The sequence below is a fragment of the Euphorbia lathyris genome, chromosome 2 (assembly GCF_963576675.1).
Source record: "Euphorbia lathyris chromosome 2, ddEupLath1.1, whole genome shotgun sequence".
NCBI classification, from domain to species: domain Eukaryota; kingdom Viridiplantae; phylum Streptophyta; class Magnoliopsida; order Malpighiales; family Euphorbiaceae; genus Euphorbia; species Euphorbia lathyris.
Genome location: NC_088911.1, coordinates 105,604,869 through 105,619,313, shown reverse-complemented (window position 1 = coordinate 105,619,313; position 14,445 = coordinate 105,604,869). Strand labels below are relative to the sequence as shown.

At 34.1% G+C, this 14,445-nt stretch overlaps 1 protein-coding gene across 1 annotated transcript; it reads right to left on the bottom strand.

The window, feature by feature from the left end:
• Positions 1–323: 323 nt before the first annotated feature.
• Positions 324–3,209, bottom strand: LOC136219305 (serine hydroxymethyltransferase 4). Its single transcript, XM_066006667.1, has 4 exons — positions 2,460–3,209; positions 1,220–1,610; positions 1,034–1,135; positions 324–822 (listed from the first exon to the last, which is right to left on the bottom strand). The coding sequence occupies exons 1-4, from the start codon at positions 3,135–3,137 to the stop codon at positions 578–580; spliced, it is 1,416 nt and encodes a 471-aa protein (XP_065862739.1). The 5' UTR covers positions 3,138–3,209; the 3' UTR covers positions 324–577.
• Positions 3,210–14,445: the final 11,236 nt, after the last annotated feature.

The following is a 14,445-nucleotide window of genomic DNA, read 5'->3' as shown; positions in this document are numbered from 1 at the left end:
ACATGAAGTTAATTTGAGAGATAAGATGGACTTTTTTATTCTATTAAAATCGGAGGAGCTTATCCCACTTCCTTATACCACCTCTCTCTTGAATATAGAATTTGAGAGATACGACTCATATCCCGCTCTTATCTCTTTAACCTATCTCTAAAACAAACATGGGATAATTGTCTCAGCTTTTTTTATCCCTATCCCTGCATTTTTATCCCCTCTAACAAAAACCCCGCAATAGAAATTAACAAAAAGAGCACAAGTAATTCGAAAGTTGCATACATGTACAGGAAGAGAGAGAATAAATTTTTCTCAGAATTGGCAAAATCGAATGTATAAACTCGTTAATGTTTTATTGTTTAAAAATGAAACACGTGATCAAACAAATATCATATGAAACAAGTAATACATCCTTAAGTCAATTGAGAGACGACCCCAAACGACCAAACATTAAATGAAAAATTGATAGCTAACCTACAAACAAGACCAAAACCAAAAATACAGATAAAGGCCCCTTTCTCTTCCTGGCCGTGTTGAAGTAAATTTCCAACTATCAAGAAGCTAAACAATTGCAAGTATTCAGGCCCTATACCTTATACTTCATGTCAGACTTTTGGAAACCAGGCATGTCGAAGGCAGATGAGAACTTCTCAACATCGGCCTTTAGAGCCTCTATCTCCTTGTTGTCCACCAAACCCTTGTTGAAGTCCTTCAATAGCTTTCCATGTTCCTTCTGGATGCTCAAGGTGAGGCTCACAGCCCGGTGCAGGAATTCTCCTATCTGCTCGAAATCCTTCTCCACCAAACCTCTTGAAGTCATGGCAGGGGCACCTGCACCAAATCAATGATCCAATTGTTAAAATCTTTACAACTCAAAGCAATTTGTATAAATTTAATTATCATCTACTTCCTCATCCAAGAGAAACTTAAAACACAGTTGCAAGCAGTATCATGCAGTTTAAAATTCTAGTATTCATGCTCGTTGAATAAATAATCTGAAGACATGAATGAAACTGATTGTTGAACAAGTTGAATATCATACCAACTCTTACACCTCCAGGAGCCAAAGCACTGCTGTCACCGAACACAGCATTCTTGTTTACGGTGATGTTGCAAAGGTCACACAGCTTTTCAACCTTGTTGCCTGTAAGAACAGTATAAATTGTAAAACCAAAAGAGAAATGTGTACAAAATTACTGAAAATCCCAATCCAAGTCGAGTTCTTTACCTGTCAATCCAAGAGGACGGAGATCCCAAAGAACAAGATGGTTCTCAGTTCCTCCAGTGACCATCTTATATCCCTTGCTCGTCAAGTAGTTTCCAATTGCAACTGCATTGGCCTTAACTTGTTTGGCATAAGCCTTGAACCCAGGGGTCATGACTTGTTTCAAAGCAACAGCCAAAGCACCAATCTGGTGATTGTGAGGACCACCTTGAAGAGAGGGGAAAACTGAGAAGTTGATCTTGTCTTCAAAGTCATAGACGGCACCCTCTGGTTGACCCTTCTTGGGTGGTTTAGGTCCCTTCCTGTAGAAAATCATACCAGCCCTTGGACCCCTCAAACTTTTGTGGGTAGTGGTTGTCACAATATCACAGAATTCAAATGGGTTGTTTGCTTCCTAAAGATTAAAGGAACAGCATAATTCAGATAAAATAACAACATAAGATATTTTAACAAGTGCACAATGATGACCTATCCAATAATGCAGAGTCATTTATCGGAATATCAGTTGAGAAGTTGATATCCATAACTTATTTCAATCTAAAATCAATGAACATTAGAATTCAGATCCATTCTGAATTCATAAACTAGATGAATATACCTGTCCCATTCTCAACTTCTCATCACCAGCCCTTACAATAGCATGTGAAAAGCACATCTTATTGAGTTATTTCACCAAAACATAAAACAATAGCATTGAAGAATTGGATATGGCTATATATATATATAAGCCAAATTAATTCCTAGCCTATTTTGGAGCTCAAGCAACACAATAAATATTGCATTTTCCCCAAAGATGTGCCAAATCCAACATCAAAATCTACGGCATAGCATTTTTTCCCAAGTCAAATGCTCAATACTCACATTCTTTTATTCAACCCTATAAAGACAAACCAGTACAAGAATCAGAGAATACACATAAGCAAAAGCTCAATTTTTAAAAATCCACTACTTAGCAATGGCAACAAAGAAAAGAACGGCAAGACTCAGGAGGATTAAATCATTCAAAGGCCAGATCTAGAGTTCCTGAATAGAGTGGAACTCCCCTATCAATTCTATTAGAATAGAACCCAGATCTATCATTTCGGAATTAGAGCGAATTGCACAAAACCAAGATCCAATCTTCCAAAGACGAAAGAACAAAATCAGATCTAGTAAAACAATTCAGTCACATGCAAGTAAAAAACAGAGATCCAAAAAGAGAAACCATTAAACACACACACACAAAAAAAATATATGTATATACCTGAGCAGCAACAAGACCACTAATGTGAGCCATATCACAAAGCAAGAGAGCACCGCATTTGTCTGCAACAGACTTAAACCTAGCATAATCCCAATCCCTTGGATAAGCACTACCACCGCAGATAATCAATTTAGGTCTGAAGTCCAATGCCTTCTCCTCCAACTTATCATAATCAATGTATCCAGTTTCTGAATTGACCTTATAAGGCAAGCTCTCGAAGTAAATCGAGGTAGCAGAGATCTTCTTTCCACCAGAAGTGTAATAACCATGAGTCAAATGACCACCGGAAGGAAGGTCCAACCCCATAATCCTATCATGAGGCTGGAGAACCGCCGTATAAGCGGCGAAATTGGCCGGAGAACCGGAGTAAGGCTGAACATTAACGCCCCACTTAGTAGGATCGCAATGGAAAGCCTGGAGAGCGCGGGAACGGCAGAGATTCTCGATCTCGTCAATGAACTCATTACCACCGTAATAACGGTTGCCGGGCATGCCCTCGGAGTATTTATTAGTGAGGGCGCTGCCGAGAGCCTCAATGACGGCGAAGGAGGTGAAATTCTCGGAGGCAATGAGCTCGATTCCGGAGCATTGTCGGCGCTTCTCCTTCTCGATCAAATCGTGGATCTCAGAATCCACCGATTCAAGAGAAGTGTTGCCCCAATCGTTAACTGGATCCATTTCGATCTAACGAGAGGGAAAAAAGAGAAAGTGAAGAGAGAAAATGGAGGAGAGGGTGAGAGTGAGGAGGTGGAGGAGAAATGTTGAGATGTTTATAACATAAATGGGTTAGATCAGAAAATTACGTTTATGGCCTTTGTTATTTTCTTTTTTATTTAATTTAATACTTGTTTTGTTGGAGGTTGGTGAGTAAACTAGTGGCCCTTTTTCCATTTTAATTAAAAGAAAGAAAAGGAAAAAAATTACTACTTATAATTGTTTTTTTTATTATAGAAACTTATAAATTATAATTGTATTAATCAGTCTACAATTGCGGATTTATTAATCATTGTTGAACGACCAAAAATATGAATTGCTTAAACAAAACAAAAAAAGATTTTTTTTTTCGAAATAAAAAAAAAAAAGATTTTTTTTGGTAACCAAAAAAAGATAAACTAATTACAAATAATACAAATCGTTATTACAATAATCATATAATTTAATCACACATGCTGATTGTTCCATCTATTATTATGAAAATTTTAAGCTAAAACATCTAAAAGTTAAGTAAGGTCTTGTTTGATAACACAATTTATCACTTAAATTAAAATGTTAAGCATTTATTTAATTTAGGTATGTTTGATAAGGGTTATTTCTCCACCACTTAAATTAGTCAATTAAGTTAAAATTCACTTATTTTGATAAGTAAAAATATTTAACTTAACATTTTAAGTTAAACATTATAACTAATATTTTTATATTAAATAAGTATTTATCAAACAGTTGCATCATTAATACTTTCAGCACTTATAATATTAATTACTTAAAATTCAGTACTTATTTTTTCAGCACTTAATTTTCAGTTTTATCAAACAACACCTAACTCAAAGATTTTTCGGTTTATGGTTTACGAGAGTTCTTCCTAATCAAAGCTCTCATACACCAAAAGAAAAGAAATGGAAGGAAAAAGACATTTGCTGGTTGCAAAAAGAACTCGGCAATAACTCCAAGAGAACTGAGATTTGGGAGAAAAAACAATGAAGATATGATAGAAAAGTGAGAAGGAAAATCCCCCCTTTATATAGGTTTCGGACCTTGGAAATTAAAATGAGGTTTAATAGGCATCATTACAAACACGTTGCTCGAAGAACCCCTGTTAACGAGGCCACTCAAGTGTGTGAATCCATTTCACTTCCTTTCTTTTCAAAATGATAGCACACCTCCCAACACATGGTTACCCCCTAGTAGGAGAATAGATTGATTAGAAAAGGCTTATGTAGTGACCCACATGACCTGTTAATTAATATCGCTACCATCACGCTTGATACTCTTCCTAACTACTAACGGAGATAAGTGAAAACCTCATGTTGAACGTTCCAATTACATCCAGCCACAAGACAAAATGTCAATTAACTCGCTAGTTTACTCTTTAGTATATGTCAGACTGCATATCTTTGAAGAATCCTTCGACTTTCTGAACCGCTTATCAGACGCTTTCAGATCGAGCCGTAAAGAACTTTGGCATATCGAAAATGGGACATTTGATAACAAGCAAATAAAGTTACATGCCACATAGACCAATCCAAATGTTCATATCAATGGCAATGGTGAGAGATAACCGCCTCTCACATGTGGACAAATAGGGAATGCGCACTAATCCATCAAAATTGTCATCTGGAGATATACGAGATATATTTGGTAACGCCTCTTGGTGGTCCCACCATAGGATATACCTCCCTCTACTTCCTTATACGTGTTTGTTGCATTGGCTAGAACATATAAACCAGTTTCTCCCCAAACTACCCCCTAGTATCTTAAAATTAAACAAGATGATTGGGCAGGTAAGATATATCTCACCATAAAATCCTAGAATTCTATTATTCATCATCTTCCTTCTCTTAAAAGGCGGGTTTGACATTACTTTCTCAGACCCTCAAAGCAGTTTCCAAACTTTCCCGGCTAAAAGCATTGTTAGTAAATGCAAAATTGCATTCCTTAAAAATTGAGAAAATTGCTTTTAGGAAATTGTAGTTTCGGGGAAAGTAACTATCGCAATTTATTAAGAAAACTGATATTAAAAAAAATCCGAACAAAAATAGCCATAACTTTCAATATAACCTAATATTATAATTTTTTAATTTTTATTTTAAATTTTTTTATTGTGTTTTTTTTATCAAACACTCATCCGTTTTTTCTCACAACACTTTCTCCGAGAAGAGGTTTTATTGATCACAACAAATACTAAACTGCCCTGGATTGAAACAAAGCGCGCGCGCGCACACACACACATATATATATATACATACATACGAAGGGATAATAAGATATATACAGTTTTTCGGTTCAGAAAATCGGATCCGGAATCAGTTTTCGATTTTGAGCAAAATTAATCAATTTCTTTGAGGTTTGATCTAATCGTCTTAGTGGACTGACTAGAGGCTTAACCACTAGAGAAGCTTTAATATCCGATTGGAGTCTACAGGATGTATTTATTCCAATCTCGTAGTATAAATATCAATTTGATTATTAAAGAACTTAGAAATCCTGGTTAAGGATTTGGTGTCAAACATCGAATGTTTGACCGTTTATCAGAGTGATTAGATCACACTGATTGTTTGTTTAGGGAAAAATTTTGAAATTCGTTTCCTAAATACCAACATGCTTCCGCTTCAAATCCTTTAAGTGGTTAAATATTGAAGTAAAGTCGCGGGTTTCTAACGCTCCTTTTAATCATTTATCTATGATATTTCAAGATAATTTTCAGATATTGATTGAAAAAAAAAAAGAACAACCATTTAAGAGTTCCTACTCAGGTTACTTCACATTAGAGATGTTACCTTTTTTAAAAAAAATAAAATCAACACGAGTTGAATTAAATTATCTCTTACTCAACGTGTCTGCTGAAGCTACATTCGATTAATCTGAGGACAACAATCTATTAACGTAGTACATACTATTAACGTTGGGGTTTTCTGAACATGTATTTATTCAAGTAGTTAAGTACATGAACACACCGACAGCAACCGACACAATCCATATATTTGAAGGGTTTATTAAGGTTATTGTCATAAACTACAACTACTAATTTATTATCAGTATTTTTATAGGGTAAATTACACCCATGTCTACTCAATTTTACTCATTTTAACATTATACATTATGATCATCAAGGCCGGTCCTGACAATTTAGGGGTTCTAAGCAAAATCAGCAGTAAGGGTCCTTTAATATAAAATAAAATTGATTAATTAAAGTGTAAAGATTGAGTATGTCTTTTAATTTTTTTTTTATCAATGAGCTTTCAAAAAGAATTCGACCATTTTGTATAATTTTATCACTGTCTATATTAATTTAAGGTAATAAAATGAAACTAAGGTAATAAAATGAATTTTTTGTTAATTTTTAAATTTAATCAAATTAAAAATAGTTATTCTAAAATGAGGTAATAAAATAAAACTTACCTTCTTACCTTTGATCCTGTTCAAATATAATCAATTTAAGGTAATAAAATGAAACTTACATTTTTGCCATTGACTACCCATATCATTTATATATTAAAATATTACAAAAATGAGAATTAAACTCATACCCTCTTTAGTTGGAGGACAAGGTAATACCATTCTGCTACTTTGAACTTATTTATTATACTTAAAAATAAGCAATTTATTTATAAAGCTAAATTTTTTTGGGCCCCCCTCCAGCCTTGGGCCCTAGACCGGCCCACCCCGGGTCTAGGCTCAGGGTCGGCCCTGATGGTCACTGAATTTCAATTCTTAACGTATGGTTACTGAATTTTACACTTTTTTACACTTTTTAATATCAGTGACCATTCAATGCCTCAAAACGACCATTGACGGCCTCAAAAAAATTATAAGAATTAGTAATATTCTAAGGAACTTTAATTCTTGAAAATTTTCGTTTTGAGGTCATCTAGGTGTTGTTTGGTTAGGAGAGATAGTGGATTTTTAGAGAGAGAAAGCTCCACAAACAGATGATCTTGGAAAAAATATGGTTTCATGGTAAATGTTGTTCTGAACAACTTTAATTCTTGAATATTTTCATTTTGAGATCGTTAACGGTCATTTTGATGAGTTAGTTAAAGTTGAGTAGCCACTAGTGATAAAAAAAAAGCATAAAGTCCAGTGGCCAACCGTTAACTATTGAAATTCAGTAGCCACCGGTGTTAAAAAGCGTAAAGTTTAGTGGTCGTAAATGTAAGTTACTCTATTTCTATATTAAAAAAAAACTAGGGTTAATTACAAATAACTACCATGTGGTTTGGCCGATTTGCGATGTGGTACTTGTGGTATTTTTTTTTTTGCAAACACCTCCCTGTGATTGTCACCGTTAGCAAAATCAAGACAGCGGTAAAAATTCTGTTAAATCAAAGGGGCATTTTCGGGAGAAAAAAAATTTAACTTGTTTTTTTGACTTTTTTAGTTGACCTCCTTCTTCCTTCTTTCTCTCCTCCTCATTTCTTCCATTGTTTGTTGTTCTTCCTTCTTCCTCTTCTTCTTCTTCCTCTCTTCTCCTTTATTCTTCTTCTTCTTTTTTTTTTTAAAAAATTATGAAATTCGCAATGAACATTTGGAAATTACAGACATTGAAGAACGTCTGGAATTTCCAGACGTGATATCGCGTCTGGAAATTCCAAACGTTCTTCAACGTCTGGAATTCCAGACGTTAGTGTTTGGAAAATTTCCAGCCATCTGGAAAATTTTCAGAATTCTGGAAATTTTCCAGATGGCTGGAAATTTCTAGAATTTAAAAAAAATAGAAAAAGAAAAAAGAAAAAAAAAGGAAGAAGAAGAGATAGAGGAGGAGGAAGAAGAAGAAAAGAGAGGAGGAGGAGGAGGAGGAGGAGGAGGAAGAAGAAGAAGATGGAAGAAGGAGAGAAGAGAGGGAGAAAGAAAAATAATTAAAAATAAAATAAAATTCGTTTTTTCCAAATTACCCCTCTGCCACGTCATCATTTTAACAGTTTCCATCAATTTGCCTTGATTTTGCTAACGGTGACAACCATAGGGAGGTGTTTGCAAAAAAAAAAATATCACATGTACCACATCACAAATCGGCCAAACCACAGGGTAGTTATTTGTAATTAACCCAAAAAACTATTATCAATACAAACTTGGGTAAATTCAAAAAAAACCATGTGGTTTCATGGATTTCAAAAAAAAAAAACTATTGTGTTTTGTTTTTACAAAAAAAAAGGACCGTGGTATACGCCGTTACAAAAAAAATGGAAAATGGCTTAACACCGTTTAAAATAATGACATGGCAAAGGGTAAAATTGTCCGAATTTATTCTTCTTCTTCTTCTGAGTTCTGTTACCGTTACGATTCTTCTTCTTCTTCTTCTTCTTAAATTGATGAATTATACTCGCTGAATCAGTTGAATAGCAGCAACAACCAACTGATTAACGCCATTGATGATGAACAACAACCATTTTCACCCGCAACCATTGATGACGAACAGCAACCATTGATGAACAATTGAGGAAGTTTTTTAGGCGAAGGCGTTGATGAACACCAGCCGTTGGTGATGAAGACGAACAACAACCATTCTAGATTCTCTTAGGTGAAGGAAAAGTAAAACATTTAGTGGAAGTTTTTTTAAGAAATCAGTTTAACGTCGTTCTAATTTGTGAATTTTCACCCGCTCAGCTTAAGACATTGGGGTTTTTATTGAAATTTGGTAAAAAAAACTTACAGTAGCCATTGATGAAAAAAATTTGGAATTTCTTAAATTGGGTAAAAGAAAAAATTACAGTAGCCATTGCTGATGAAGACGAAGAAGAAGATATTATAATTTCTGATTCCTTCGATTTCTCTCTCACTCTCTTCGATTTTAATTTCTGATTCGATAATATTATAATCGATTAATTTCAGAAGAAAAAGAAGATTTCAGAAGAAGAAGAAGAAGAAGAATTATTTTTGTTTTTTGTTATTTTTATTTTTTTATTTTAATTCGGACAATTTTACCCTTTGCCACGTCATCATTTTAAACGGTGTTAAGCCATTTTTCGTTTTTTTTGTAACGGCGTATACCACAATCCTCTTTTTTTTGTAAAAATAAACCACACGAGTTTTTTTTGAAATCCATGAAACCACAGGGGTTTTTTTTTGGAATTTACCCTACAGACTTTAGATAAAGAAAATAAACTACTATCTGATATGGTAAATAATATCGAATGGGCCTCCGGAAAGCCCATAAATTACTCTTTGTGCCGGCTCATTTAGGGTCCCCAAAAGGGTCCAGTTACGAAATAAGATTTCGGACCTCATAAACACGCTAAGCTCAATTAGAGAGGGAATTTAGGTTCCGGACTAATATGATGTTGACACGTGTACATGAGTTGAAGCCCGAATTACTATAAATAGAGGCTTAGCACAAAGAGAAAGGTACACATTATTTCTATACTCTATAATTAATAGTTTACATCTTAAGTCCTTTATTCACATATTGACTTAAGCTTCGGAGAGGGTTTGCCGATCACCGGCTCCCTATCTGATTGTGTGTTGTTTTACAGGTCTTAAGGCATGATAATTCGATATTACGACATCATTTGGTACGGTGAAGGCGGACCGCTACTCGTTTCAAAATGGTTTATGTTCAATCTTCTATAATCCATCCAGTGGTGGAGCCTTTACTTCAACCAGCAAACGTCCAGGTTGTTCAACCTGCCGTCAGTCAAAGAGTAGAGGATATCCCAAGTTCTTCTGTTGTTCTTCCTAGGGGTTTGATGGATGCTAGTAATCATCTGATTACACCTTTGTTTGCAACGCCAACTTTGGATCAGCAAATAGAGGCATGTTTGGGATCTATGGATCCTCAACAGAGGAGTTTTATGAATGGACTCACGAAGCAGCTCATATATAATATGAGCTCAGTTCAAGAGTCGATGAATATATTGAGAGCTGAGCATGCTTCACAAATGGAGGCAATGCGGTTGGAGTTGTTGGAAGTAAGAAGAGCAGGAAAGAACGAGGGAGATGGAAGCTATGTTGCGTACACTACGGGACATCATGACATGAGAACATGTCTAAGGAAGCGAGAGCTTTCAGTAGAGCATTAGCGTGAAGGGAGAAGAGGTCGATCTAAGGACAAGTCAATCAGTCCTTATCATCGGAGATATAGTTCTCCTTCGCCGATCAGAGTGACAAGTGAAGAGCGAGGTTCGAGGTCTCCAAAGAAACAATGATATTCTCGTAAAGATTCTCCCGAAGAAAGAAGGCAGGGCAATCCTCGAAGAAGAGATCGAGAAGAATCTAAATCTCCTGGTAACCGAAGGCCTGCCGTGCCGAAGCAGGCTTCAGGAGAGCTACCATTAAAAGAGGAAATGTTAAATCTATTGAGAGGAGAATTGAAGCAGGCAATGAAGGATGAGGGTTTAGTGTCCAAAGGAGTGGTGGCAATTGAAACAGAGACTCCTTTGAGCGCAGATATCATGGGCCAACCCATGCCTAGGGGATTTAAATATCCGATTTTGAAGGATTACAACGGGATGACAAATCCTACTTTGCATGTAAAGAACTTTCAGAGAGCACTTCAGACTACTACGGCTACAGACGATGTAATGTGTAGACTCTTTTCTACAACTCTTCGAGATTCAGCAGCTTACTGGTATGATCAGCTTTTACTAGGATCTATTCGGTCTTTTAAGCAAATGTCTGAAGAATTTTGTAATCACTTTATCACATTCATTCCTAAGAGCAAAACCATGCAAGATTTGAATTATTTGGTTCAACAGCCGAATGATTCATTGAAGGAATGAGAGGAAGAAATAGTTAATTTTTGGTAAAATTAATAGTTAATTAATATTTAGTTTGATCTGTGTTCATATTGAACTTGTCAGTTGTTATTGACATGCGTTGGGGTGACTTCTCTAAATACATTATGATATAAAAATTACTATCCAATCAGAGTGAGAAAATGGAGAAATATAATAACGATGAGAAATAAAACAATGACTACCTATTTAGGAATGTACAGTCGTGTAAAAGTGTCATTTTTATCATGGTCCTACAATGGGACGGGTTCGGATTTGGGCCTTCTTTTTGTATTAGATCCTAGGAAGTGAGATGGGCTTCCAATCGAGTTTAATCCGAAATATATATATTTAACTGTTATACGGTCCTTTTAAAATTACCATCCAAACTCCATCATTGCTAGGGAAGGCTTATATTACTCCACATATGAGTAGAGGTGGCAAAAGTACATACGATTCGATTACACGATCCAAAATCGATTCGTAATTTTAGTGTTTGTGTTTAATTTAGTAGGTAATGTGTCATTTTTGGGTTGATACGAAACTGATATGTAATTTTTTTAGAAATGTATCTAACCCAAAAACTTCACAAAATTACACGAATATTTAAAATTATTCTTATATTTTCTCGTGTTCTTATATGTCACTTTAATACAATTATAATTATTATCTGCAAATATGATTCGAATCTCCTAAATTGTAATAAACATATTACATGACCCCCTGATATGATATTAACGGACTTTCTATGGTTAATGTTAACATACTAATTAAAAAATGAAAAAGTATTTAAGTATAGTACTATATCTTTTTATATTTTTAAAAGTTATAATTAATTTATATACATAATAAAATTACATGTAATCCGAAAACACGATACAAAATCGATATTAACTTGAATATATTAACACAATTATAACACACATAAAATTTGAATTGAATTTAAGTTTACTCTTTTTAACACAAATCTGAAAATAACACGAGAGCGATAAAAAGAGTCACTCTCATACCATTTAACCGCCACTAATAATAGATAAATGAAGTCAATTATTTTCTTTGACAAAATTTAATTAATTAAGTAGAGAAGATATGAGATATGGAGTTGTTGGGGAATTGTGGGTAGGTCGAAGGGCAATATTGGGATATTTGGAGTACACCAACCGTGAAATTGATGCGGACACTTTCTTCCACTTGACCCTTTACTAATACAAAAGGGATGGTGGTGTTGGTGAGTTCACTTTCCTCTTCTAAACTCCTTCACCAAACCTCTTTAATTAGTTTATATTATTTTTTAGAATCAATCTATATTACATTACATAATGTTAAGCAAATCACTTCAAAATCATCACATTAATATAGTCTACTTTTCACGTTTTGGCCACCTACTTCTATGCAATTTTCTCTTTTGTTGATTTTCATTTTGTATTTACATTCTTTATTTATTTCTTGAAGATATAAAAAATATAAAAATATGATGCGAGCATTAAATCAACGACATGTGAGAGGACGAGTGATGGGCGAGATCGGATCAAAGGGACATCATACAAAACAAAAAAAAAACTTTTTTATTTTTTTTTGTTGAAAAACATGTCCACACGATGTATGAATTAATGAAATGAACATCAGATGTTCAACATTAATCTCACACGCCACATGGATTTCAAAAACAGCAGCTACATTTTGGACATAAAACCCACACGTCGTGCATACATTTAAAATGCCAAAAAAGACCATACTTGGCCCTCACTCTAGCTCCCTTTTAATCACAACTTTATCATTCCTTAATTACTCATATCACTTCTTATCTACAACTCATGACACTCTTTTATCCTTACTCTATTTTACTTTAATCTTATCCTTTTAATTAGTTGTGTAATTTAGCTTTTATGTAATTTGTCATTTATGTTTTGAGATGATAGAAATTCATCTCTTTCTTTGTAAGAGTTGATTTTTAGTAATCAAATTATATATTTCTTTTTGAGAGTTTTGTTTAGAGTCCATCCCTTTAACAATGGGGATTTAAAAATTCCTATGCGTTTAGCTCGTGAAATACTGAGATTAACTCTTTCTAGTTTAACTAAACAAGAACCTCTTTGTTAGTTTACGATTAAAACTAACTCACTCATTATTACTCTGTATCAAAATATCTCTATTGTCAGTTTTTAATAACAATTTTATTTTTAATATCATAAATACTAATGTTATTCAAAACACAAATGTTCTATTCTCATATTATGGATCAATTGGAAACAACATAATTAATTTGGATTGATTTTAGTCTTTTATCAATGTATTCGAGTAATAAATAATTGAGTCGAATCTATCTTAGGTTAAACGCCTTTTAAGACCTTACTACTTATTCTCGATGTCCTTAGTTCTCTTTTCCCCACTGTACAATTTCTTTCTTCTACAGATCTCACCGATCTTCTTTGAGGATGAGGAAGAAGAAAAATTATCTTCCTTCTTTCGCCTCCCATTTATCTTGTTTTTCTTCATATTCTAACTTTTTTTTGTTGGTAATTTCATTTTGATTAGACTCCATATATTTCTTCGAATCTCTTTTTCCGTCTCAATTGCATCTGTTATGTATATTTTTTTCGGGTTTAGCAAGAGCGGAAATGTTTTATCTTATACGTAGATCACTAGATCTACATGGTTGCAGCAGAAATGACTCAGAACCGAAGATCCTAAATAATAAAGACTAAATTGCAGCTATTTTTATGTGGATTCGAATTTACAATAATTATGTGATTTATTTTTTTTTAAATGTTCCTTTTATGGCTCTATTTTTGCAAGTTTAGATGAGTTACTTCGTTCGTCCAGACATGCCATCATCAATCATCTATTCAAGGACACATTTTAAATCTCATCAATCATATCTTTGTATCCTTAACAAGTGGAAATTTTTCATAATGTTATCATTAGTGTGATGAGTGTGGATCTAAGAATCTTTATCGGAGTTCCGGAGGTCTATTTCGGTAGAAACAAACATGGTTTTCATCAAGAATGATAGATCAACCTAACTTACGTGATCAATGTATCAAGAAAATGCAAGCATGATATTGTTCACACCATTATCATGGGTCCATAATTTGCTTCCCTAGCCAAGAAGACCGAACTGTCAAAAGGTAAAAAGATTTCATTATAAAGGCATGACTTTATTGGTGTCTCCTCTTATGGTGAGTAAACGCTCTCACATAAATGTTTTAGTCATCACAGCCCATATAGAAAATTACACTATGAATATGGTACTGATAGATACTAACAATACTGTTAACCTAATCATTAGGAACGTGGTACACCAGTTGTACATAGCTCTCATTAAATTTAATATTATCTAGAAAGTGTTCAACAAAAATGATTGCCTAGACCCTTTAGACATTTGAAATCGAAAAATCGTTTTGATTTTGCACGATTAACCTCCTTGGGTGTTTTTTGGCCACCTAAGTGGCATTTTCGACACCTATACCGCAATCAGAATAAAAAATATATATTTTTTTCGGATGTTTTTATTTAATTTCGTTATTTACTTTTTTACATTATATGATTAAGATTTTAAG